The following is a 27,451-nucleotide window of genomic DNA, read 5'->3' on the forward strand; positions in this document are numbered from 1 at the left end:
TCTATTCGTGTACTGAATGGTGGAGCAGGCTCAAGGGACTGAATGGCCAACTCCTGCTCCTAGTTCTTAGTATCTGTGGAAGATTCTTTGGAAAGGATTTACTCACATTTGGAAAACTGGACTCATTAATAATAGGCAGCTTGGCTTTGTGAAGGGAAGGTCCTGTCTCCCAAGCTTGATTTGAGTTTTTTTAGGAAGTGACAAAGAGGAGAGCAGGCCAGTGGATGTTGTCTATAAGGACTTTGACAAGGTTCCTCATGGCAGGCTGATACAAAAGATGAAGTCATGTGGGAATTGCAGTGAGCTGGTTAGATAGATACAGAACTGAGTTAGTCATAGAAGACAGAGCAACAGTGGAAGGATGCTTTTCTGACTGCTCTAAAGGAATCTATTAAGTATATACAAATGATTTGAAGGAGAACGACGACAGCCTAATTAGTAAGTTTGCAGATGACACAAAGGTTGAGGAGCTGTGGATAATGAGGAGGATTGCCAGAGGATACAGCAGGATACAGATAGGCTGGAGATTTAGGTGAAGAAATGGCGGATGGAATTTAATCTGGACAAATGTGCAGTGATGCATTTTTGGAAAATCTAATAGAGGAGTAAAGTATACAGTAAATGACAGAATCCTTAGGAGTATCACTGTACAGAGGGGTATACAGGTGCACAGTTCCCTGAAAATGGCAACACAAGTAGATAAGAGCATCTCAGACCAATAGCATGCTTGCCCTCATTTATTGGGTCATAGAGCATAAAAATTGGCAACTCTTGAGGCAGTTGGTTTGGTTGCATTTGGAATATTGCGTCCAGTTCTGGTTGCCACTCTTTGGAGAGGGACCTGAAATGGTTTACCAGGTTGTTGCCTGTTTGGAAGGCATTAGCTTCAAGGAGAGATTGAACAAACTTGGACTATTTTCAGGTGAACATCGAAAGCTGAGGGACAACCTGGTAGCAATTTACAAAACCATGACCCTGGATAGAATGAATAGTCAAGTCTTTTTCCCAGGATAAAAATATCAATTACTTGGGAACATAGGTTTAAGGTAAAAGGGGGCATGTTTAATGTGGATATGAAAGGTAGGTGTTTTTTTTTAAAACAGAGACGGTGGTAAGTGCCAGGAATATGTTACCAGAGGAGGTGGTGGAGATTGTAACAACAGCAACATCGAAGAGGCATCTTGGCAGAAATACCTGAACAGGCAGGGAATAGAGGGAGTGAACCTCAGAGGAAAAAAGGTTTTAGGTTAGAAAAGCATCATGTGTCAACATAGTCTTGGTGGGCTGAAGGGGATGTTCATGTGCTGTACTGTTCTTTGTTCAGTTTTGAAGACTGAAGAGCAGCAAGCCAAAAGGACCACCTCTGTGAACCCTATGAATAGGGGCCATCACACTGCCTTCCCAGTCTTTTCCCTCACCCAGGAGACGAGTGACGAGAGACGAGAGACGAGAGAGAGAGAGAGAGACAGACGAGAGAGAGAGACAGATGTGTGTGGATGCATGTGGGTGTGCACGCATGTATGTGTATGTATGTGTCTGTGGGGTTTCATACAGGGTTTTAGAGTTTTAATTAGTGGAGTTATGTACCAATGGTTCATAATTGTTTATCTGTAGCCAGAAACTATTTATTTGTAATGAATTGTGTTCTTAAATACAGAAACCTGCAGATCTTTCCTGTATTCCATTCAATGTTAGTCACTCCCCAACAGCACTGGGTTGATATTAGCAATATCAACCCCCATGTTCCGCAAAATAAAAAGAAAATCAAATTTTCTTGATCCAAGCTCATTATTTCTAGATTTCAGAAAAAAACAATTGCAACTTCTCAATCTTTGATTTGAGCTAATTTCCACCTCACTGGTATTCAATGTTGCCGCTCAGTTTGGAATGCACATCACAGATTTGGCATTAACCGCCAATCAAGGGGAGACGTGCCACACTTGTGCAGGTGGGGTGGGGTGGGGGGGCTCTTCAGTGACACACTGCCGATGCAAAGATTCGCAGGAACTGAGAGACGATAAAAGACTAGAAGAGAATCACAATTTATTATAGTGCAGAAGGGGGCCATTCAGCCTATTGTGTCTTTACCAGCTCTTCCAATGAACAATGCACTTAGTCCCATTTCCTGAGCTGCTGCCCTGAGCCCTGTGCATTGTTCCTGTTTGGATAATGATCTGATTCCCTTCTCCACATTCCAGACCCAACCACTCGCTGCAAGAGAAAGGTTCTCCTCTGGTCTCCATCTTCAATGACCTTAAATCCAGTCCCTCTCATTACTGAAGCCACCATCAATGGAAACAATTTCTCTCTATCTGTTCAGACCCCCCATCATATTGAACACCTCTATCAAACCTCATGTAAACCTTAATTTCTCGGGGGAACTTCTCCAGTTTATTTACAGCACTCTCCAGCTTTACTGGTTTACATAGGTCTCTGCTCCTGCAAACCCTTTAGCGTTGTGATCCTCATTTTCTTCTGACCGAAGTGTATTACCTCACACCTCACCCCTGCTACCTGTCTGCCCACTCCCCTAACTATGTGCCAATAAGTTGAGAGTAATTCTTAGCTGTGGAGAATTTTAAGAAGTAGTAGTCAGCTGTTCCTGCTCAGCCTGTTACTCTCATTCATGCCCAGTCTCAAACAATTCACATTATGACGTCCCAGGTATTGCTGAAAAGATAACTCAGCCAATCCACATTCCAATGAATCAATGCTAACCCTTCCCACTGTCTGCTAAAGGAGCCGTTATACAATGAGATCACTGACCTTCACAGCACTTCCACTGGCTGTTCCCCCCTCCCAGTGCAGTCACTGGCCCTCCCCTCCCACTGCGATCACTTTTCCCTTCCCTCCTAGTGCGGTCACTGGCCTTTCCTTCCCAGTGCAGTCACTGGCCCTTCCCTCCCATAGCGACCACTGGCTGTTTAATCAGTGGCTAATCACTGGCTGATTAACTCCACGGCCTTTACCGTGCTCAGTTCCGTGCGTAGTTGCTGGTTCAGGTTGCTAGACTCCACCAGTCTCGATTCGAGCGCCTGAATCTTCTCCTCTTTAATTTCTAGTGTTTTCTTCAGTGTTGATTCTATCTTGGTCTCCAAGATTTTGTACTTGCTGAAAGAAAGAGAGGAACAAGGGTTGCTTTCTTTTGCGATTCGAAGCCCAGTGATGTTTGGGTGAAGCTTATAATCATATCAAGTTGGAAAGGCGGGAGCTCCTTTGATTTATATAGAGCCCAGCCTGCCCATTCCTCCAGTTCCTCTCTCCCCACACTCGCGCACAGCCACTTCCCAACTGGAAAAAAACCCCCACCACCTGACAAACCTCGGAGAAGGAGCTGATGGCGATGGGGACCAACGTAGAGTTGGAGACTCTCAGGGGAAGACCGGAAAAATTCTTTCCAGCTTTTGAGACTTATGCTGACTGGGGAATGGGCGACAGTATTCCACAGAGCTGAACACATTAAATGTTAGGACCCCAGAGAGTGTGTCAGCTGTTGGGGTGGGGTTTATAGAGAAAACAAAAACGATTTTGGAGAAAAATCACAAAAACACAAGAGGTCAGCTACCCAAAGACAGCTGAGAAATCCAAGTTTGACATTGACCTAGCTGAATTGATTACACTACCTTCCCACTTATCCTCACCCCACCTGCCCTTACCTTCCCAGAATTCATTTCACTCTATGTTAAAAATATCGCAGGCTCTGCTTACACCACCTTTGCAGAAAAGCAGACCAATTTACCCCTCATTTCCATCTTAAATGGGCGACCCCTTAGTTTTAAACAGTGACCCCCTCGTTCTAGGTTCCCCCAAAAGTGGAATCATCATTCCCACGCCCATCCTGTCGAAGCACGTCAAGAGTTTCTTTGTTTTAATCCAATCGCATCTTGCCATCCTGAACTAGCCTAACTACCTTTCCACATAAAACAATCCACCCAATCCAGGGATTAGTCAAGTATTGCTTCTCTGAATTGCCTGCAATGTATTCACATGCTTCCTTATATAAGTGACCGATTCTGTACACAGACTATTTCAGATGTGGTCTCACTACTGCCCACATAACTGAAGCATAACCTTCATAACTCTTGCATTCAATTCCTCTCCTACATTGCTCAGTTCTCTTTGGGAATCAGCAAGTATTTTGCAAAACAGATTGCTCGCAGAAAAACGTACACCATCTACGTTCGAAATTGCTGCAACTCTCTCCTGTTTTCACAGGCTCTGTGTTTACGATTAAATAGCTGGTGCTGGACATACATGAACAACATTTACGCCAATCACTCCTGTGGTATCCCACAGCCTCATTCAAACACCTTGAATCTGTGATGATTATAACATCAAAAAACAAACACAAATACAAATTTAACCAGAGCCACAGGCAGTTAGAACATTAGGGGAGGCACGGTGGCTCAGTGGTTAGCACTACTGCCTCACAGCATCAGAGACCAGGGTTCAATTCCAGCCTCAAGCCTGCATCGCGTGTAGATGGTTAAGAAGGCATTTAGCATGCTTTCCTTCATTGCTCAGTGTATAGGAGTTGCGATGTGATGTTGAGGTTGTACATGACGTTGCTGACGCCACTTCTAGAGTACGGTGTCCAGTTCTGGTCGCTCTGTTATAGGAAGGAGATTATTAAGCTGGAGACGGTTCAGAAAAGAGTTAGCAGGAGGTTGCCGGAAATGGAGGGTTTGAGTTAAAGGCAGATGGTGGATAGGCTGGGACTTTTGTCACTGCAGCATAGGATGATGAGGGTGAACTTGATAGAGGTTTTTAAAATCATGAGGGGTATAGATAAGGTGTATGGCATGTGTCTTTTCCCTATGTTGGGGGATTTCAATACTAGGAATTTAAAAAGGACATGAGGGCAACTTTTTTGTTTTATACAGTTAAGGTGTGGAATGAACCTCCAGAGAAAGTAGTGGATGTAGATACAATGCTTAAAAGACATTTGGATAAGTTCATGAAAAATAAGGTTTGGAGGGATATGGGTCAAGCACAGACAGGTGGGACGAGTTTAGTTTGGGATTAGTTTTGGCATGGACTGAAGGGTCTGTTTCCTGCTGTACTATACTAACCGTGCACATTCTCCCAGTGTCTGCGTGGGATTCCTCAGAGTACTCTGGTTTCTTCCCATAGTCCAAAGATGTGCCAGTTAGGTGGATTGGCTGTGGGAAACACAGGGTTATCGATACAGGGTTGGGTCTGGGTCTGAGTGGGATGTTCTTCAAAGGGTTGATGTTAATTTGACGGGCTGAATGGCCTCTTTCTGCACTGTAGAAATTCACAGCATGTCTGTATAGCCAAACCAGAACTACAAGTAGTGTGATAAATACAGATGGTTACAGATGCAGATACCCACATGGAAACATGACGTGGTGAGCTGGCTCAAAGAAAGGCAGGTCTGCGTATGATACAAAGACCTGGACACCAAGTTGGAAAAGGAAGCCAAGTTTTAGTATTGATTCAGAGGAACATTACTGACGAGAGAGAAAGGGAATAAATAGGAACAGGGTATGGAGTTAGATGATCAGCCATGATCATACTGAATAGTGAGGCAGGCTTGAAGGGCTGAATGGCCTACCCCTGCTGATCTTTCTTTGATGTCCCAGAGATGGAAAGGACAGGATCACTTTGGCTTGAGCTAAGGAATACGAAAGGTGCAATTACATGTAAATTCATGTTAAGCTTCAAGAAAAGTTCACTGTTGGCAGAGTCCTTTCAAATATTTGATGCTGCAGAGGTAGAACTTGATCAGTTTGTGACGTGGCCACCAGATGGCAGGGTTCACTACATCTTGGACAACAATCTCAGGCAGACTAACCCATGGGCCCTGTGTCACTGATACCACTTGCTGGGGTAGATGACCTAGGCATGGGGCTGACCCAAATCACAGCAGCTGAAGAGCAGCTTGTGCTGATATGGACATTCACTTGTGGGATGTGGGCATCGCTGCCTGGCCCAGCATTTATTACTTGTCCCTAGCTGCCCCCTTGATAAAAGTTGGGAACTGCCTTCTTGAACTGCTGCGGTCCATAGAGATGTAGGTTTATCATTAGGGAGGAAATTCCAGGAATTTGACCCAGTGACAGTGAAGGAATGGCAATATATTTCCAAGTCAGGATGGGCGAGTGGCTTGGAAGGGAACTTGCAGGGGGTGGGGTTCTCATGTATCTGCTGACCTTGTCTTTCTAGATGGAAGTCGTTTGTGTGTTTGGAAGGTGTTGGAGGAGCTATGGGCTGACCCTGTGATAAAGGCAAGGGATGGGATGAAGGTGGGTGAGAAGCAGCAGGGAGAGTAGATGAGGAATGGAAACGGGGGGTGGGTGGGCGGGCGGTGGGGTGGTCAGAGTTTGGGAGCTTCCAGCAGACACCCCCACCCCCACTGTGCCACCCACCTCCTGGCGCCGTGTCCCTCAATCAGGCTCTGACCGGAGTTCGACCTCCTGCTTCATTCTATCTCTGGCCCCAGGTTGGAGCTTCCCAATTGGAGCTCCTCAAGTTGGCTTTCCCATATTAACCCCTTCCTGCACCGACCCCGTCAGGTTAACCAGCCTCTCCAGCCAGACCACCACCACCACCAGCTGCAGACAAGAAACTCTTGGTTTTATATTCCTCGAAAGCCCTTAACATTTACCCCAGAGAACTGGCACGGCCTCTCTCTGCTGTACTGACTCCATAGATTCCTTCTGGTTTACATGCAACAGAAATATAGGAAATGGATACACAAGTAGGCCATTCAGCCCCTTGAGCCTGTTCCGCCACCCAACCTGCCCACGGCTGACCATCCAAGTCAGCGCTCTGCTCTCAATCTCTCCCCATATCCCCATAATCCCTCCAGCCTCAAGAACCACATCCCATTGCTTCTTGAAAACACTGGGCCCTAGCCTGAGCCACCCTGTGTGGTAGAGAATTCCACAGGCTCCCCACTCCCTGGCTGAAGAGATCTCTCCTCCTCTTGGCCATAAATGGTCTACCCCATATCCTCAGACTGTAGCTCCTGGTTCTAGACTCCCGGGTCATCAGCAACAATGTTCCTGTGTTCACCCTGTCTAGGAGAAAGTGAGATCTGCAGATGCTGGAGATCAGAGCTGAAAATGTGTTGCTGGAAAAGCAGTATCATTCCAGCGCAGCAGGTCAGGCAGCATCATTCCTGAAGAAGGGCTTATGCCCGAAACGTCTAATCTCATGTTCCTTGGATGCTGCCTGACCTGCTGCGCTTTTCCAGCAACACATTTTCACCCTGTCTAGTCCTGTTAGAAGACTGTGTGCTGACCAGTTCTCTGTCCAGGTCAGTACACTAACCCCTCAGTGCCTTGCACTTTAATTTCACATGTTAATATTTTGTGTCAGACCTGATCAAAAACTTGAAAGTCCAACTAAACATCACCCAGTGGACTTCCCCCTTATCAATTCAACTAGTTACATTCTCAAACAAACCTTTAGAAATAAATCCTAAAGCTGATTAGCATTTTTAGAAAGCTTTTTTGACCAGCGAAGTCTTTTACAATGGTATTTACCTCTGTCTCTAATCTCTTGCCTATTTTCTCCCATTCAAATTTTTTAAGTTCAAGGGTACACTTACAGTTTCCAGTTTTCCTGAGAGTGTAGCACTTCACCCTAATCAACATCAATGTTCCTTTCTCATTAAATTGACAGTTTGAAAAGTTTCCAATGCTGTCTTATATTAGGTGGCATTCCTGCTCAGTATTTGTTGACACAAATGTTCCAGGTGTAACTTGTGTATGAACAATATTTAAGGATATGTAGTGAAGGGCATTAAATGGGGTTCTCAGAGAGTCCTGTGATACAATGGTAGTGTTCCAACCCCTGGGGCCAGGAGGACTGGGTTCTAATCCCACCTCACATGGTCGCGGAGAAGTGTAATTACACAGCCAGACTGTTGTAGAAATGGAAAGAAATGGAGAGAAGTGCACTGACGTTGTGGTTGAGTCAGGAAGTGTATGCTTGTAATATCGGAGCTGAAAATGTGTTGCTGGAAAAGCGCAGTAGGTCAGGCAGCATCCAAAGAGCAGGAGAATCGACGTTTCAGGCATGAGCCCTTCTTCAGGAATGTAATATGCTTGTAATATGTCATGGTGTAAACAAACGTTAGACCAAATAATGATTCAGGATTGAGTGTGGTGCTGGAAAGGCACAGCCAGTCAGGCAGCATCCGAGGAGCAGGAGAGTCGACATTTCAGGCTTAATCCCTTCATTCATCCATTAGCTTTCTTTTTACGAGACTCCGAAACCTAAAGTCTTTTTGTTTATGTTTCATAGACACTTTCCATTAACTACAAACTATTCAATGTGTGGCAGCTAATGGAGGAAAGACTAAATAATGCATCATGGAATCAAACTACTCCAATAGAAAAGGGGGCTCTCGTACTTATCATCACTGTTGTGTTCCTCCTGCAGCAGTCGCTCTTTTGTTAGACCAATTTTCTCCAATTCATAGTTAAGCTTTTCCAATTCATTTGACATCTGTTGGCTCTTCAGTTTCTCATGGACCAGTTCCTGGGATAGAGACGCACAGATTCGGTCAGTCTGAAGTTAAACAGTTAATTGAGCAATACTGAGCATACTGCTAACCCAGTAACCAGAGGGGTCAAGAGGAAATAAAACAGAGCAGACCTGACCCCTAAGGCAGATGTCCGTTCTGCATTTGGAGTACTACACAGACCTCCAAAAGCCATACTTTAATTCAGATACATGGAGAGGGTGCAGAAGAGACTGATGAGGACAATACAAGAACTCCAAGGTCAATCCTATCGTAAGGGGCGGGGTCTCTTTTCTCATGAAAAGCAAACTCTGAAGAGTAATTCCTAGCGGAAGGGGGTTGTGAAACTTGAAAGGGCTCAGAAAAGATTTCCAAGGATGTTGCCAGGGTTGAAGGATTTGAGCTACAAGGAGAGGCTGAACAGGCTGGGGCTGTTTTCCCTGGAGTGTCAGAAGCTGAGGGGTGACCTTATAGAGGTTTATAAAATCATGAGGGGCTTGAATAGGATAAATAGACAAAGTCTTTTCCCTGGGGTCAGGGAGTCCAGAACTAGAGGGCATAGGTTTAGAGTGAGAGGGGAAAGATACAAGAGACCCCTAAGGAGCAACTTTTTCACACAGAGGGTGGTGTGTGTATGGAATGAGCTGCCAGAGGAAGTGGTGGAGGCTGATACAATTGCCACATTTAAGAGGCATTTGGATGGGTATATGAATAAGAAGGGTTTGGACAGATATGGGCCAGGTGTTGGCAGGTGGGACTAGATTGGGTTGGGATATCTGGTCGGCATGGACAAGTTGGACCGAAGGGTCTGTTTCCATGCTGTACATCTCTATGACTAAATTTATGAAAAGATTTGAAAGTTAGCTACACGGACAGTGATTGATCGGCTGTGATCTGGAATGGCAGCGCAGGCTTCATGGGCTGATCTGATTTGATCTGATTTATTATTGTCACGATACAGTTAAAAGTTTTGTTTTGCGTGCAATACAGGCAGATCATACCATACAAAGTGCATTAGGGTAACAGAACAGAGTGAGAAATACAATGTTACAGCTATAGAGAAGGTACACAGAGCAAGATCAGTGTTTAAATTTGAAATTTGAGTGGTCCATTCAGAAATCTGACGGCAACAGGGAAGAATCCGTTCTTAAATCTGTCAGTACGCATGTTTAAACTTTTGTATCTTCGGCCCAATGGACGAGGCTGGAAGAGATTTATAATCGGGGTGGGAGGAGTCTTTGATGATGTTGGTTGCTTTTCCAAGGCAGTGGGAAGTATAGATGGAGTCAGTGGATGGAAGGTTGGTTTGCGTGATGGACTGGGCTGTTCTTGCTGTTTGTGTATTTCCACTCGTGGGAAAGATCAAAACTAGAGGCTTTAATCAAAATATTCACTGAAAAGAAAAAAAAAAATCAAATAGGGAACTGAGAACAAGTTTTCTACTCAGATAATTGTGCAAATGTGGAACTGGTGACCACAGGAAGTGGTTGAGGTGAATAATCGAGATTCATTTGGAACGAAATCAGGAGATGAAGAGAGCGTGGGGTTATGCTGGTGGCTTGATGAGGAAGAATGGCAGGAGGAGCTGTAGCTCAGCTGCAGAGTTGCTGCATTCTATTTACTCAGGCACTTGGGTCATAACTTCAAAGCGCAGATGAGCTATTGAGAGGCAACAAGTATAGAAATCAGCATCCCTTTATTATAGATGCTCATAGTCAACATTGTTGGAAAGAACTGAAATTAGATTAGATTAGATTACTTACAGTGTGGAAACAGGCCCTTCGGCCCAACAAGTCCACACCAACCCGCCGAAGCGCAACCCACCCATACCCCTACATTTACCCCTTTACCAAACACTACGGGCAATTTAGCATGGCCAATTCACCTGAACTGCACATCTTTGGACTGTGGGAGGAAACCGGAGCACTCGGAGGAAACCCACGCAGACACGGGGAGAATGTGCAAACTCCACACAGTCAGTCGCCTGAGTCGGGAATTGAACCCGGGTCTCTGGCGCTGAGAGGCAGCAGTGCTAACCACTGTGCCACCATGCCGCCCATGTCATCATTATGTAACCAATGTAATGATGGAGGATTAAATTCTTAGCACATGGAAACACAATTCACTTGGATATAGGACAGGGGTATAATTTAACAAAGTGAGATTTGAGATTGGAAGGATTGTTTGTGTGGTAGATTTAGTTACATGAAGTACATGACCAGATAATGCAATCAACATGGACAACAAACCTCGACACTCCTTTACAGTTCATGTAAAGATATTCTTCACAATTCAGCCCAAATCTTCATGGTATTGGCACTAATAACCATGGAACCCCAGGCTAATGTTCTGGCAACATGGGTTCAAATCCCAACTTGATGTTAAAATTCAATTCAAACAATCTGGTATTGACAGGTGTCCAGTGCTGATTGTCATAAAAAACCCACCCATTCATGAATCTCCATTAGGGAAGGAAATCTGCTGTTCCTACCTGGTACATCCTACATGGGCGGCACGGTGGCACAGTGGTTAGCACAGATGCCTCACAGCTCCAGGGACCTGGGTTCAATTCCCGCCTCAGGTCACTGTGTGGAGTTTGCACATTCTCCCCGTGTCTGCATGGGTTTCCTCCGGGTGCTCCAGTTTCCTCCCACAGTCCAAAAATGTGCAGGTCAGGTGAATTGGCCATGCTAAATTGCCCGTAGTGTTAGGTAAGGGATATATGTAGGGGTATGGGTGGGTTGCGCTTCGGCGGGTCGGTGTGGACTTGTTGGGCCGAAGGGCCTGTTTCCACACTGTAAGTAATCTAATCTAAAAAAAAGTCTCCAGACCCGTAGCATTGTGGCTGACTCTTAACTGCCCTCTGGGTAGTTAGGATTGGCCAGCATACACACACACACACAGACACACACACACGGATCCTCTGAGTCAACTACATTTCAACTGAAGAACCAGTATCCCTCCAGTTCTCCTTCGAATCCTCTGGCACCACGCTCTTCTCTGCAGTGTCTTTCAGGCTTGAATGGTTTTGGGAACAGAGTTGGTAAAACAAACAAGAACAGGACTTAAACAATTAATGGTCAGGCCCTAGGTGGTGTCGTAGGACAGACAGACTTAGGGGTTCAGGTACATAATTCTTTGAAATTTGCATCACATGTCAATAGTGGGTTAAGGAGGCATTTAGCATTCATTGCTCAGACCTTTGAGTATAGGAGCTGGGACGTCATGTTGAGGTTGTACAGGATGTTAGTGAGGCCTCTCCTGGAGTTCTGTGTCCAGTTCTGATTGCCCTGTTTTCGGAAGGATACTATTAAGCTGGAGAGGCATCAGAAGAGATTTACCGGGATGTTGCCAGGAATGCAGGGTTTGAGATTTAAGGAGGAGGTTGGATAGGCCGAGGTCTTTTTTCACTGAAGCATGAGGTTGAGGAGTGATCTATGGAGGTTTTTAAAATCATGAGGGGCACAGATAAGGTGAATGCAAGGTTTTTTTCTCCAGGATGGGGAAAGTTCAAAACTAGGGGCATATTTTCAAAGTGAGAGGAGAAAGTTTTAAAAAGGACATGAGGGGGAACCTTTTTTTTCCCCACAAAGAGAGTGCATAGAATGAACTGTCAGAGGAAGTGGTGGATGTGGGTATGATTACAACAGTTAAAAGATATTTGGATAAGGACATGAATAGGAAAGGTTTGGAGGGATATGGGCCAACTACAGGCAAGTGGGACAAGTTTAGTTGGGAACATGGTTAGCATGGACTGGTTGGACCAAAGGGTCTGCTTCCGTGATGTATGACTCTGTGACAAGGAACGCTTGGAAGTTTGGTCTGGTCAGAGTCAGCTTTAGTTTAATTCCATCCAACTCTCGCCTTGACCCACAAGCATCTGCCTTCCTTGTCTGGTCAGTGCAGCATGCTGTTTGGTTTATTTCTTCTTGCTCCCAGTGACCGAATATGTTCCAACATACGCATTTCTCAAAGTGTCCCGGTCTCGGAATTAGACCGTTATTCCTCTATGCAGTGTACTGTCCAATTCCACCTCTTTCTTTATCCATACCTGCACTGCATACAGTTTGACCAACTTGGATTCTTATCAGGTTTGTACGGTGTCTCCTCAACGCCAAATTCTGCTCACCAACTCACCCTTTAAGAATCTCACCATTTTGTGATTCTGAATACTATAAATGCTAGCACCGAATGTATCACCTTCCGACAGCCAAATTCCCAAATTTCTCCTCAAAAGCTAAAGGACTGAATCTGACAAAGAGATCACGGTTGAATATTAGGACATAACTCTGTAGTAACTGTAAGGTGATCAGCCAGCTGGACCTCATAAGAGTTCCCTGAATAGGGCTGTTAACCTGACCCAAACAGGGAGCCCTGGCTGACATAAAAGGGTTGAGTCGTGCCCAGGTGTCTCGGGAGAAGGAGCACATTGTGTCTACCAACACCCTCAAGCTGTTCAGGGAGAGGTGGGCACCACAGGGAGTGGAATGTTTTACTCCCCCCTCCAACTCTACTTTGATTTAGTCCCTGCCCTCCCCCTTCACTGTTTGATCACACAGCATTGCCCTTTGATGTGAAGGGCACTGCTTGTCACCAGCCCCTCGAGTGTTTCCTTTCTTCCTGGTGGTGGAAAATGAACAAAGATTTATACACATGTTGTCCTTCACTGTGGCGCACACCTACGCACACACAACATGGGTGCTGGGGAAAGTATAAGCACTAACGCAGTTGGCGGTAGTGTGGGGGAAAGTAAAAAGGGGAGAGTGTCAGAGAGGCTGTATGACTGTATGAGATAGTATCATAGTCAAGAGTGTGGTGCTGGAAAAGCACAGCAAGTCAGGCAGCATCTGAGGAGCAGAAGAATTGACGGTTCGGGCATAAGCCCTTCCTGATGACAGAATTAAAGTTCATGATGACGGATCAGGTGCCAATCAAGTGAGTTTTTTTTAAAGCATTAGAATACCTTCCCTCCATTTTCAGGCCAGGAGTCTAGAGGCACATAGAAAGGTAGGTGGATGGGACCGTAGGAATCTTTTCTTTGTCAGAGGGAAACAACTGATTACCTGGTGGCCCACAGGTTAGACAAACAGCCAGCTAGCAAGTCTACCTCAGCCCAAATGGGAACTGAACATGTGCTACTGTCGTTATTCTCGACCAATCACCTAGTGAACTGAGCTAATCAGCCTCAATGACAGGATCACAGGGAATCCCATTCCAGCATGTACCTTTCCTGAGGAAGTGATCTCATACCCTGCCCCCTACTGACAGCCCGGGCGGTTCCAGAACACACTTAGCATATACACACTGTCTGGCTCAGTACACTGGTGAGTACACAAGCAGAGTCAAGGCTTGATACAGGAGGATCAACCAAAGGAGGTGGTGGTGCAGTGGGTAATATCCCAATCACTGAGCTCGAGGTTCTGGGTTCAAGCCCCATTCCAGGACTCAATGTCCAAGGTGGTGCTTCCGACACGGCTAACCAGGTTGATTATCAAACTGCAAATCCAACAAGTAAGAACTGGAGAGATTCCCAGTCCACCGTGTCTTGGAAAAGATTTGGGAGCCTCTACCATCACTACCGTTAGCTCCAGACTACAACAGGTTTGTCAAATCCTCAGCAACATGGAGTGAGTGAACTGGACCATTACACTTCAAGAATGTGCTCATATTTAGCCCAAGTGAAAGGGACCATACCAAGCTGAGGAACTACGAAGCTCCACCTACCTCCCTCAGTGTTGCAAGTGTCCTCTTATTAATTGTAGCTTGCTTGAACAGTTCCTTATTGTCCACTTCCAGTTCCTTCACCTTGGTTGTGGTCTCCATGTACCTGCCCACTTCCTTTTCTAGGGTTCTCTTTTCTTTCTCCATGCTCGACAGTTTCTGACTATTCTCATCAAGGATTGCATCTTTCAGCTCCACCTGCTGCCACAGCCGTTTATTCTCTTTGTCCAAAGTCTTCTTGTCCTTTTCAAGTTGTGCAGCCTCATGCTCTAACACCTTATTGTCCTTCTCCAATTTCTCCAGTCTTTTGCTGCATATCTTCAGCTCCTCCAAGTTCTTCTGCAGAACATGATTCTCGTTCTCAGTGTCCTGCAGCTCCTTCTCCAGTTGCTGGATCTTCGTATTGCTGTTGTCTAGCGCCTGCTGAAGTCTCTGGTTCTCTGAATCCAGGCTTTGGTAGCTCATTTCCAATCGCTCCGATTTCCGAGTCAAGGCCCTCAACAGTTCCACACTTTTCCTCAGGTCATCTTTCTCCTTTTCCAGTTCTCGATTCTCCATTTCCACTTTGATCAGTTTTGTTCTCGTGAACTTCAACGTCTCCACCATCCTCCTTAGTTCTAAGTTCTCCTCATCCAATTGCTTATTGTCCTTTTCCACCGTCTCCAACTTGATTGACAAGTTTTGCAAACTATTGAGAGACTTCTTGAGTTTGCTGTTTTCGAGCTCAAGGTTTGAAATCTCCTGTTCCACATTCTCACACGTGAACCTCAAAGAGACCACCTGCTTCTGAAGTTGCTCATTCTCCTTCCCGAGTTTGTGAACATCCTTCTCCAGCTCCTCTGCCTTTTGCTCCTTCTCTTTGTAGTGCAGGAGCTCCTTATGGGCTTGCTTCTTTTCGATCTCCAGTTTGGCCAGCTTGCTGCTCGTTTCTGTGATCGTCTCATGAAGTATTTTGTTCTCCTTCTCGACATCTTTCACTCTCGCATCTGCGCTGATCTGAGACCGTTCCCGGAGCGAACAGACCGTCTGCTTTAGGTGTTCATTCTCTCCCTCCAGTTCTTTTACCTGGTTACGAGGGATAAGAGAAAGTATCAGAAACAGCCAGTGTATCTACATTAAAACTAAAACTGTGTTCGTGTTGCTCAACACAAGCTCAGAAGCAAAACATGTCAGAACGTTTCCAACCCATCATCTTTCCCCCAAATATTAAGTACAAGGCTAGTGGATTCACAATAAATGTGTTTAAATTAATATGCAAAAGAAGAAAGGGTGATGTGAGAAAACCGTTTTCACCCAGCGCATAGTTAGGGTCTGGGATTCACTACCTGGAAATATGGTGGAGGCAGCTTCAATTGAGGCATATAAGGAGGGCACTGGACAGTTATTTGGATAAAATTAGTTTGTAGGGAAAAGGCAGGAGGTTGGCACTAAGCTCAGTGCAGGCACGATAGGCTGGATGGTCTCTTTGTATCACTATATTTCTTCGATTTAAATTTTGTAGGAACATAAAGCTGATCCGACATGTGGTTGGAGGTAGCTGGTTGGCAGGGTTATGGTGAGATAGCAGAGTGTGCACAATCCAATTTTACCAGCCTTTCAAGGAGCCAGTACAGGCAGAACAAATTGAATGGCCTCCTATTGTTCCATAAAGTTCTCTCAATCTAAGGCAAGGAGAAAGAGAAGGACAGACAGGAGACACTTGACCTCCTAGCGGATTGGAACGGAAGGAGATTAAAGTGCTCCAACACACACACTGTTATCAGCTGGAAAATGTCAATTATCGGACAGATAGTTACATGTTTAAAAATGGACAACAGGGAAATATTTCTTCAGTTGTCGATTATTGTTGGTCAAAAGTCGAGTACAGAAAAATCAGATGCTTTAAAAACCCAATACCCATCAGCCATTTATTCGATGTTTGCTGTGTTGACAGTAAGGCATTAATGAATTCAGGTTCTGTGACCTTATAGAATAAAATTTTGATTTACAGCAAAATCTGGTCATAACAGTTCAGTTCCCCTTCAGTTTCCGTGTTGCACCAGAGTTTAAAAAAAAGTTCCGTTTTGGAAACACAACAATGTACCCAGTGTGGGACAGTGGGGGAGGGTCAACTGTCTGACAATCACCCTTATATACCATATCATAAACCCTCCTTCCATGGTCAACGTGCCAGGAGTGAGACTTCAACACAGGCCTTCTAGCTCAGAGTCAGGGCGTGTCCCACAGAGTCACATGGCCTCATTGTGCAGCAAGGTGAAGATTATCTGTATCCATTACAGTCACCAGGCACTCAGGTGACACCCTTTCAACTCAGGTGAAGGCTGTGTTGTGTCAATGCGAATCATTGATGGGATTCTCAACCTTGAAAGCCAATCCTCAGCCACACTTCTTCACACACATATGCACACACATGTAGACAGACACACAGATGTACCCACACACACACAGACACAGAGACAGGTGGACATCCCCCCACACACACACACACACACACACACACACACACACAGATATATCCACAAACACAGACACAGAGACAGGCGGATATACCCATGCACAGACACAGAGGCAGGCGGACATACACACAGACACAGACAGGCAGACACACCCACACAGACATTCAGACATACCTACCCACAGATATAACCACCCACACAGACACAGACAGACGGATATGCCCACATACACACCCACACACAGAATCAGACGAACATGCCCACATACACACTCCCCTAAGATTGCTCAAATTCTTTCCTGCCAATTGGGTAGCAGTGGCACACTGCTGGAAACCAGCTCCTGGCAGTCCACATTTAGCTTGGGCAGCTCTTTACGTCCTCGAGACAGAGGGTACATTCATAAGTCACCCAGAAGAGGCTCAAAGGGCCGAATGGCCTGCTTTTAGTTATTCTCATTTTCTTGTATCATAGTGCGGTGTCCATTTCAATGTAATGACATCCACAATCACGATCAGCCCTGGGACCAGGCAATTACTGGCCTAAGATGTGAATTTCACGAGAGTGTGGTCAACCCACCTTGACACTTGAATCATACAAGTCGTCTGAAAGGAGCTTCTGAAAGGAGGCAGGAAGCAGGAGGAAGAGAAGTGTATGGAGGGAATTCAGAACGTTGACTGAGGCAGCTGGAGATGGGGCCAGCAGTGGTGGAGTGTTTAAAAATCAGTGACCGCTTCAAGAGGCCAGAATTTGAGGAGTGCGGACACCTGAAAAGGTTGTAGGGCTGCAGCTGATAATGGAGATAGGAAGAGGCAAGGTCATCTTTAAAGGTGTTGCCAGATAGGGAGCTAGATATAAGTCAGTGAGGGTATGATGGGTCTGAAGGCAGAGTTTATCACAATGCATGAAGTAGGAGCCAAATAATTTTACAGCAGTGCAGCTGGGTGTGTGTAGGACGGTGATGTTAATGACTGTTACAGCAGCTCATTTAAGTGAAATAAAAACAAAACATTACAGATGCTGGAAATCTGAAACAAAAACAGAACGTTGGTAAAACCCAGCAGGTCTGGTAGCATCACTGGAGAGAGAAACAGAGTTAACATTTTGAGCTTGATAGGACTCTTCTTTCGTCTGAGGAAAATCATAGTGAACTCCTTCAAGTTGTGCCTGGTGTTACCTGTCGCTCTTTCTCAGCTCGGAGGGTCTCCAAGCTTTCCCTGAGTTGGGTTTTGTCTTGTAGGAGCTCCTCACTCAGGTTTCCCATGTCCTGGTTACTCTGCCTCTCCTGGTCGAGTTCAGATTGAAGTTTCCGCACCTGGAAACAAAGTGACGGTTAGAAACCGGCTCGGGCAATGGTGAAGAGAGAACTGCATTGCTGTAGCTGTCTTTCACAGCCATGGGACATCCTGAGTAGACGGGCAGGAGGCTGGAAGAACAGAGTAAGGCAGGCGGCGTCAGGAGCTGGAGAAGTCAATTTTTGGGTATAAGCCATCTTCAGGACTGGGAGTGGGTGTGGGGCGAGCTGCAGATACCAGGGGGTGGGGTGGGTTATGGGTAGGGGAAGGGCAAAGTGGTGAGGTAGGGATCGGTGAGTACAGGTGGTAGGTACAACCTGATTGGTCGATGGGAGGAATGAATCCAATTGGCAGCTGGAAGGGTGGGGGGTGGGGTGGGGGGAGGCACGCTGAGGTCACGGCACTTTGGCAGTGCGAAAGGGACTCAGAGTCCATGGCTGAGGGAGGCAGAGAACTTCTTCAACGTGGGCATCCTTTGAAAAGACTTGGCGGTGGTACAAACTTAGTTAGAGACTTCTCCACCCCCTGATGCTGCCTGGCTTGTTGTGTTCTTCCAGCCTCCTGTCTGTCTACTTTGGATTCCATCACCTGCAGTTTTTCGGTCTCTAACTAAATGGGACATCCTAAAGCAGTCTACAGCCAATGAAGGGCTCCTCAATGGTTGCCGTTGTAACTTGCGAAAAGCAGCGTTCAAGTGGTGAACAGCCAGATTCCACTGACACCAACACGATAATTACTAAAACATGTGATTTTAGTGCCGCTGGTGAGGAATAAATATTGGGTAGAACAATGGGGCGAGGGTATCTGCTCTCTCCATGGGGTGTCTGGGCCAGCATTTATTGCCCGTCCCTAATTGCCCTTGAGAAGGTGATGGTGAGCTGCGTTCTGGAAGCCAGACTCCATTCCCATAGGCAGGGAATTCCAGGATTTTAACTGAGCAACAGTGAAGGTACAGTGACATATTTCCAAGTCGGGACAGTGAGTGGTGCTGGAGGAGAACTTGCAGGGGGTGGTTTTGAAGTCCAGTGCAGTTTTGTTGCTGATTGCTTTTGAACATTTATGAAGCCAAAAGCTTCTGCAACCTGCTGCCCCTCAAAGGGGATGGTACTGAGGCAAATACATCCTCTACTGGAATGTGACCTTTGACCTCACCGCAATTGCCCAGTGCCAGTGTTGAGTAGCATTCTCCCTTTGGAATCAGGTGGTTTCAGATTCACCCGAGTGCCTTGTACCCTCAATCCATGCAGGGCTGAGAGGGTGCTGCAGTGTTGGAGCTGTCATCGTTTCCTTTCGGAGGTCAAACTGAGGCCCTAACTGCCCAGTAGCATTGATCTAAAAGTCATCGCGTGCTGTTTCACAGAGGCTCATCCCCACCGGGCACTAAACAGTCCATTTGGTGGACACCTCATCCACCCCATCACCACCGGCGCACAGTCACAGCAGTGTACACCGTCTGCATCAACTCACCAACGCTCCTTCATGAGTTCCTTTCAAACCCACAACCATTAGCTCCTGGAAGGGTGAGGGCAGCAGATGGGTAGAAGAAGGATGTTTCCAATGAGCAAGGAGCTCAGAACCAATGGGTCATGGGGTCTAAGGAAATGGGGCAGGCCATTTTGGACTGAGATGGGGAGAAATACCTTCACGAAGAAAGTGGTCAACCTGTGGAATTCATTATCACAGAAAGTCATCAAGCCAAAACATTGTATGATTTCAAGAGGCAGTTGGGTGTGATTGGGGCTAAAGGGACCAGACAGTATGGGAGAACAGAGTTGGCTGATCAGCCATGATGATATTGAATAGTGGGGCTGGCTGAAGGATCAAGTGGTCTACTCCTGTCCTCTACGTTTCTACATAGATTCACTGGAACACCACTTCCCTACAAGTTCCTCTCCAAGCCACCTTCACTGCCGCTGGGTCAAAATCCTGGATCTCCCTCTCTACGGCATTGAGGGTCTACCTACAGCACATGGACTGCAGCGGTTCAAGGAGGCTGCTCACCCCCACCTTCTCATGGGGCAACTAGGGACGGGGAATAAATGCTGGCCCAGCCAGCGATCCCATGAATGAATTAGTTTTTGAAAAGCCTCTTAGAGTAGACCACAGCCAAAACATCCACGTGCCCATTTCAAACCTGGAGGGTGAGGAGCTCGCTCTCTTTCTCCAGCTCCACAATTCTGGCATTGCTCTCCTCCACGGCCAGTAAAGCTTGCTGCAGCCCCTGAACCTCATGTTGCAGACTCTGATTCTCCTTCTCCAGCTTCAGGATCCGGCTCGACGCAGACTCATTCATCTCGAGCACAAAAGACTTGCGGCTAGCTGCAAGCAAGGTTAGACACGAGGAGACACATCATTACAAACAGATTGAAATTGGCAGCAAATTCAATAAAGGAAACCAAGCAGAAATGGTCAGTCAGTCAGTCAGTGACTAGACATCATTGGGAGAAGGAATAAGAAGTTACAATGTTTTGGAATGCACTGCCTAAAGAGTGACGCAAGCTGACTGAATAACTTTACAAAGGGAATTAGTTAAAAAAACACAAGAGAAAATATTTACAGGCTTAAGGGGAACGTGAAGACGACTTTGTGGGGCATGGGGCAATGGTAGAAATGATCAAATTGATGCATTCAGATCCCAGTATCCGATCAGGCTTCCCTTTGGGTGTTAATGGTCCCCAACAGGATGTTAACATGAGGATCTGCAAAATAATACTTAAGATTGGCTGCAGTAGAGATTTGCAGGATTATGGTGGTAGGAAACAAGAAAAGTGGGACTCACCGGGCTGAATGGCCTCCTGCTTATGTGTTGTCTCTTTCTAAGTTTGAAAATGAGAACAGCTGGAGCTTTGCGCCTGAACATAGTACTCTATTGTCACAATCTACAAGTTAAACTTTCCATTCTCAATTGCAGGCACCTCCCCTTACCAACTCTCTCTCAACATTCAGATCTCTGTTTGAGTCAATGTCAATTTTATAACACTCTGCAAATACCTTCATTGCAGGTAAACAGCATTTCTACAATCAAGGGAGATAGCACAGTGACATCTACACTTTTAGCAAAGTGAGTACTCAGCTAAAAGTTCCCTCAGAATAAAATCATGCCATCTTCACAACAACACACACACGCTGGGCAGTGACCATTTCCAACAGGAGGGCATCTAACCATTGCCCCTCAACATTCATTGGCCTCACCATCACTGACCTGAAGAACAGCCACATCACCATATTCCCACAATGCAATTGGAGCCTGTAACTTCCCAATCTTATTTCCTCTGTGCATTCACACACAGGTAAAACAACCCTGATTTAGACCTTCCTTACTCTGACTTTACCTTAACTTGCTACCCACTCTGCTGCTGCCAACGTATCGCTGAGGATTTTGCCAATTCTCCCTTGGTTCCCACACCCTTGCTAAATTAGTTTAAAGCTCTCTCAACAGCACTAGCAAAAGACCTCGCAAGGAATTCAGTCCCAGCTCTGTTCAGAAGCAACCCCTCCAACATCCCCAGAGCCAGTCCCAGTGACCCAGAAATCTAAACCCCAGCTCCTGCATTATCTTTCCAGCCACCCATTCATCTGCCTTACCCTCCTATTTCTATACTCACTTGAATTTGGCACTCGGAATAATCTGGAGATTATTACATTTGACGTCCTGCTTGCTAGTTTCCTGCTGAGTTCCCTAAATTGTAAGACTATATTCCCCTTCCTGCTCAATGTGAACCGTTACCCCTGCGTGTTCACCCTCTCTCAGTAGCCGCTCTGTGACATCATGAACGCTGACACCACACAGGGCAACATACCATCCTGGAATTACATTCACTGCCACAGAAAAGCCCATCTGCTATGCTCACTAAGGAGTCCCCTATCATCACATTAAGGGCAGCACGATGGCACAGTGGACTGCACTGCTGCCTCATAGTGCCAGGGTCCCAGGTTTGATTCTAGCCTCGGGCGACGCTCTGTGTGGAGTTTGCACATTCTCCCAGTGTCTGTGTGGCTTTCCTCCAGGTGCTGGGGTTTCCTCCCACAGTCTAAAGATGTGCAGGTTAGGTCAATTGGCCATGCTAAATTGCCCGTAGTGTTAGGTGCATTAGTCAGAGGGAAATGGGTTACTCTTCAGAGGGTCGGTGTGGACTCGTTGGGCCGAAGGGCCTGTTCCTGTGATGTACATCTCTATGAATCTATGACATCAACCAGGACAAAACAGCCCACTTGATTGTTTGTGGACTTGGTGCCATTCATTGGCAGTGATGTGTACCATCTACAAGGCATAGTATCATCCAAACCCACGCCCACTACTATCGAGCAGTCCAAGGACAGCAGATACATGGGAACACTACCACCTTCAAGTTCCCCTCCAAGCCACTCACCCTCCTTTCTTGGAAATATATTGCCCATTCTTTCAGTGTCGCTGGGTCAAAATCCTGTAATGTCCTCTGTTATTCTGAGGGCACCTACATGCCAAGCACTGCAGGCATTCAAGAAAGTAGCTCACCATCACCTTCTCAAGGGCAGTTAGGGATTGCAGTAAATTAGCAGGTTTTGAGAAGATTTGTCGCTCAGGTTGAGGCTCTGGATGTAGGTTTGCTCGCTGAGCTGGAAGGTTCACTTTCAGATATTTCATCACCATATCATCATCAGTGAGCCTCCGGATGAGGCACTGGTGGCATGGCCCACTTTTTATTTATGTGTTTAAATTTCCTTGGGTTGGTAATGTCATTTCCTGTGGTGATGCCATTTCCTGTTCTTTTTCTCAGGGGTGGTAAATGGGATCCCAGTCAATGTGTTTGTTGGTAGAGTTCTGGGTGGAATGCCATGCTCCTAGGAATTCTCATGTCTCTTTCTGTTTGGCTTGTCCTCAGATGGATGTGTTATCCCAGTTGAAGTGGTGTCCTTTCTCATCTGTATGTCTATCCTTATCTGAGCTATAAAAGCAATCATCCCAACACTCACAAACAAAGCTGCATTAGAACATTATTTCAATGAACCACCACACACTGCAACACAGATGAACTATGAACAGCAGAGGGAAATCACCTATACTGTGCATTCAAAAAGAGCAGGTACCCAATGAACACAATCAGCCGATTTCTCAGCAACAAACCCAAACAAGCAGACAGAACACATCCAGAAACCCTAGCCACTCTCCTCTACATCAAAGACATCTCGGAAATGACTGCCAGACTACTCAGTCCTCTTGGTATCATGGTAGCCCACAAACCCACCAACACACTAAAACAGCAGCTAATGAACTTGAAAGACTCTATACAGATAACAAGCAAAACTAATGTTGTTTACAAAATACCTAGTAACTGTAACAAACACCACATTGGACAAACAGGCAGAAAACTAGCCACTAGGATACATGAACACCAACTAGCCACAAAAAGACATACTCTCACTAGTATCCTCACATACAAATGAGGAAGGACACCCCTTCTACTGGGACAACACACCCATCCTAGGGCAAGCTAAACAAAGACATGCACGAGAATTCCTAGAAGCATGGCATTCCAACCGGAACTCTATCAACAAACAAGTGTGATTTGGATCCCACACTTACTTGCCCCTGAGAAAAAGAACAGGAAATGACATCACCACAGGAAATGAAGTTACCAACCCAAGGAAACCTAAGCACAAATAGAAAGTGGGCCATACTACCAGTGCTTCATCCGGAGGCACCTTCAAGCTCAGCAAGCAAACCTACATCCAGAACAGAGCACTGCTGCCTCACAGCACCAGGGTCCCAGGTTCGATTCCAGCCTTGGGTGACTGTCTGTGTAGAGTTTGCACATTCTCCCCGTGTCTGTGTGGGTTTCCTCCGGGTGCTCTGGTTTCCTCCCACAGTCCAAAGATGTGCAGGGCAGGTAAATTAGCCATGCTAAATTACCCACAGTGTTAGGTGCATTAGTCAGAGGGAAATGTGACTGGGTGGGTTACTCTTTGGAGGGTCAGTGTAGACTTGTTGGGCCGAAGGGCCTGGTTCCACACTGTAGGGAATCTAATCTAATCTAAATACCATGCTCATCAGTGATACCCAGTTGCCATGAAGAAATGAAAACAAACAGCAAATTCATGTTCATTAATGGTAGAGAAGTTATTCTTTCCATCTACAATTACTCATAGCCAAATGACACTTAAAAATCATGAACAAGGCAACTGTGTTGAGATGGAACTCTGAAAGGAAAAGTAACCAGGTTGTAGCATTCTGAAAAGCCTTTTGTTGCAGAGTTTGAAGAGTTCAGTTGGCTTCAGAATTACAAAAAAAAAATCCTTTTGTGCAGATCCATCTTTCAATTAAGTGTTTGCCTGTTACTGGGGATTGCTGAAGGGAAAGTTTATTCACTTGTCAATTCATTTCTCATTCCACAAGCAGTTGCTCGATGAAGTAAAGACGTTTGTCCATCAAAGGGCTGTTCACATCAAAGAAATCTTAATGCATTCTCTTTTGTCAAAAAACATTGCTGCAGGTAAACACTTCATTATTGTGCCACTGGGGCTTTGGCTCAATGCTTCATTTTCAAGCTAATCTTTTAGGTTTAAATTCTAGTCCATTCTCAGGATGATTATCCATCTGGAATTTTATTCACCATCTCCTGAAGGATCTATGTTGTGTTGAGGGCCTCAACTTACCACAATTTGTATCAACGATAGATATGGGGAAGAAAAACAGATTTTTAAAAAAAATTCACACACGGGATGAGATTGTCGCATTTACTACCCAACCCTAACTGTCAGAGGGCAGTTAAGAGTCAACCACATTGCTGAGAGTCTGGAGTCACAAGTAGGCCAGAGCAGGTGAGGATGACAGTTTCCTTCTCTAAAGGATATGACTGAACTGAAAGTATCACTATAATAGTATCGAATGGCGGAAGAGGCTGAATGGCCCACTCCTGTTCCTATTTGTCATGGTGTCATTATGAGGAGGATCTACAGGTGATGCAGGTGAATACAAATGGGTTGAGTGAGGGGGCAAAAAATCTGGCAGATGGAGTATAACGTGCAGAGCATGCAGAGTTCACTTTGGTAGGATGAATTTTAAAAAATTACTTAAAAATGGATGACGAGTTCAGAATTCAAAGTTGCAGGTTGATTCAGATGTTGGATTGCAGGAGTCAGAAAAAGTTACCACATTGTACAGCAAGTTATTCAGAATGCTCACGAAATGCTACATTTTATTCCAAGAGGTACTGAACATAAAAGTAAGGATTTAATGCTTCAGTTACATAGGGCATTGGTGAGGCCACATTTCCAATATAGTGCTTTGTTTTGGTCTTCTTATTTGAGAAAGGATGTAAATGTATTGAAGGTGGTTCAGATTGACACTAAACGTGAGCAGGCTGCCTCATGAGGAAAGGGTGGACAAACTGGGCTGGATTCCAGTGGGGTTTTAGAAACGTGAGTGGAGTAATATTGCTGAGGTATACAAGATCCTGAAACTGTCTTGGCACAGTGGGTGTGGAAAGGACATTTCCTCTTTTGGGTCAGCCCACAAGGTAGGGGGCTCTGTTTTTGGACAGAGATTTTTCTCTTGGAGGGTTGAAAGATTTTGGAACACTCTGCCTCCGAAAGCAGTGCAGGGAGGGTCACTGAATATTTTTTTGGGTGCAGATAAACGGGGGAATCAAAGCTTACCAGAAATGTGGAATTTGATACACAGTAACCAGTCCCAAACTTATTGAATGGAGGAGGATTCTGGAGGCCTATGTCTGTACCTATAGTAGCCCTCAAGAAAGTCTCTAAAGGAAACACTAAAAAAAACTGACTCCTGGCGTAGGGGCAGGTTAATAAACTCAGAACTAGTTGCAGAATATAAACAGTTGTTTGTCCAAACAGAAGTTGTAATGTGTATCATAATGAATCATACTCTTTCAATGATCTATATAAAGAGAGGCATAGGTTCAGCAAAACTTTTGTAGACTAACTTAAACAACTTAACCTTACTGCGCTGGACAGAATGGGCAATATGGGGCTTAGGGACAGGGAAAGCACCAGCGCTGATGGTTTATCTCCTTGGCCTGGGTGACATGGGCTAATACTCACCATCCATAAGGTCGGTGCTCTTTGACATCTGCTCCAGCTCCCAGCCCAGGTGCGCGGACTCATTCATACTCTGTTTCTTCTCTATTTCCAGAACCATGTTCTCCTCGAGAAGCTCCTCAATGCGTTTCCGATCAGCCTCCCGATCCTTTCGAGAGCGGACACACAAATCAGTGTTAGTTGTTCAAAACGCAAACCTTCAGCCCGAGCCCAGTAACTGGTGCCCAGTCTCCTCCCACCAGATCCGCCCATTCGTTGGAGTCGATGGATGAAAGCACATGTCACTGAGTCTCAGCTGTAGGGGCGGGTCGCCATCCAACCCTGAGGGAAGATGTGAAAATTCCGACTGGAACCTCATGGAATCATCTGGGAGCTAAAAAGGTGGGCCCTCAGTGGGGAACACTGGAGCAGGAGAATGCCATTTTAGCCCTCAGACATTATTCCATCATTCAATTAAGTAATGGTTTATCTTTATCTCAACCCCATCCACCAACTGGATTCTGGGACCCTGGGTACTTGCGCCTAACAGAAACGGAGTGCAATGTGGGGCAGCATGGTGGCTCTGTGGTTAGCACTGATTCCTCACAGTGCCAAGGACCTGCGTTAAGTTCCATCCTCGGGCAACTGTCTGTGTGGAGTTTGCACCTTCTCCCAGTGTCTGCGTGGGTTTCCTCCCACAGTCCAGGGGTGACATTATAGAGGTTTACAAAATTATGAGGGGCATGGATAGGGTAAATAGGCAAAGTCTTTTCCCTGGAGTCAGAGAGTCCAGAACTAGAGGGCATAGGTTTAGGTCAAGAGGGGAAAGATATATAAAAAAAAAGACCTACAGGGCAACTTTTTCACGCAGAGGGTGGAACGTGTATGGAATGAGCTGCCACAGGATGTGGAGGCGACTGGTACAATTGCAACATTTAAGAGGCATTTGGATGGGGGTATATGAATAGGAAGGGTTTGGAGGGATATGGACTGGGTGCTGGCAGGTGGGACTAGATTGGGTTGGGATATCTGGTCGGCATGGACGGATTGGACCGAAGAGTCTGTTTCCGTGCTGTACATCTCTATGACTCTATGTGCAGGCTTGGGTAGATTGGCCATGGGAAATGCAGAGTTACAGGGATGTGGTGGAGGTGGTGGGGTGATGTTAACGTCCACTGAGTGGTTCTGAAGGAGGGTACTAGACCCAAACATTAACTCTGTTTTCTCTCCACAGATGCTGCCAAACTCGTTCAGTTTTTCCAGCAATTGCCTCAGAGGGTTGGTATGGATTCGATGGGCTGAATGGCCTACTGTAGGGAATCTATTATTTTATGTAGAACTCGAGCTATATCTAATACAGACGGAGCACAACATGATGACCAGAGAGCAGTCAACCAGTCAGACAGCATAAATACTCAGACATACGCATCTCTCTACAACACTCCTATCAACAACTTTGACAGTTT

At 45.8% G+C, this 27,451-nt stretch overlaps 1 protein-coding gene across 4 annotated transcripts in view; it reads right to left on the reverse strand.

The window, feature by feature from the left end:
* ccdc88c (coiled-coil domain containing 88C) overlaps nucleotides 1–27,451 on the reverse strand; it is a 253,769-nt gene that overhangs the window by 70,317 nt on the left and 156,001 nt on the right. For all 4 annotated transcript variants that reach the window (XM_060829470.1, XM_060829474.1, XM_060829472.1 and 1 more), the window contains 6 exons: nucleotides 26,010–26,154; nucleotides 20,101–20,285; nucleotides 17,849–17,986; nucleotides 14,222–15,283; nucleotides 8,387–8,514; nucleotides 2,970–3,111 (listed from right to left, as the gene is read on the reverse strand). In XM_060829470.1, coding sequence (XP_060685453.1) covers nucleotides 2,970–3,111; nucleotides 8,387–8,514; nucleotides 14,222–15,283; nucleotides 17,849–17,986; nucleotides 20,101–20,285; nucleotides 26,010–26,154 — 1,800 coding nt within the window. The remainder of the gene's footprint in view (nucleotides 1–2,969; nucleotides 3,112–8,386; nucleotides 8,515–14,221; nucleotides 15,284–17,848; nucleotides 17,987–20,100; nucleotides 20,286–26,009; nucleotides 26,155–27,451) is intronic.

Source organism: Hemiscyllium ocellatum, chromosome 8 (assembly GCF_020745735.1).
Source record: "Hemiscyllium ocellatum isolate sHemOce1 chromosome 8, sHemOce1.pat.X.cur, whole genome shotgun sequence".
Taxonomy (NCBI): Eukaryota; Metazoa; Chordata; class Chondrichthyes; order Orectolobiformes; family Hemiscylliidae; genus Hemiscyllium; species Hemiscyllium ocellatum.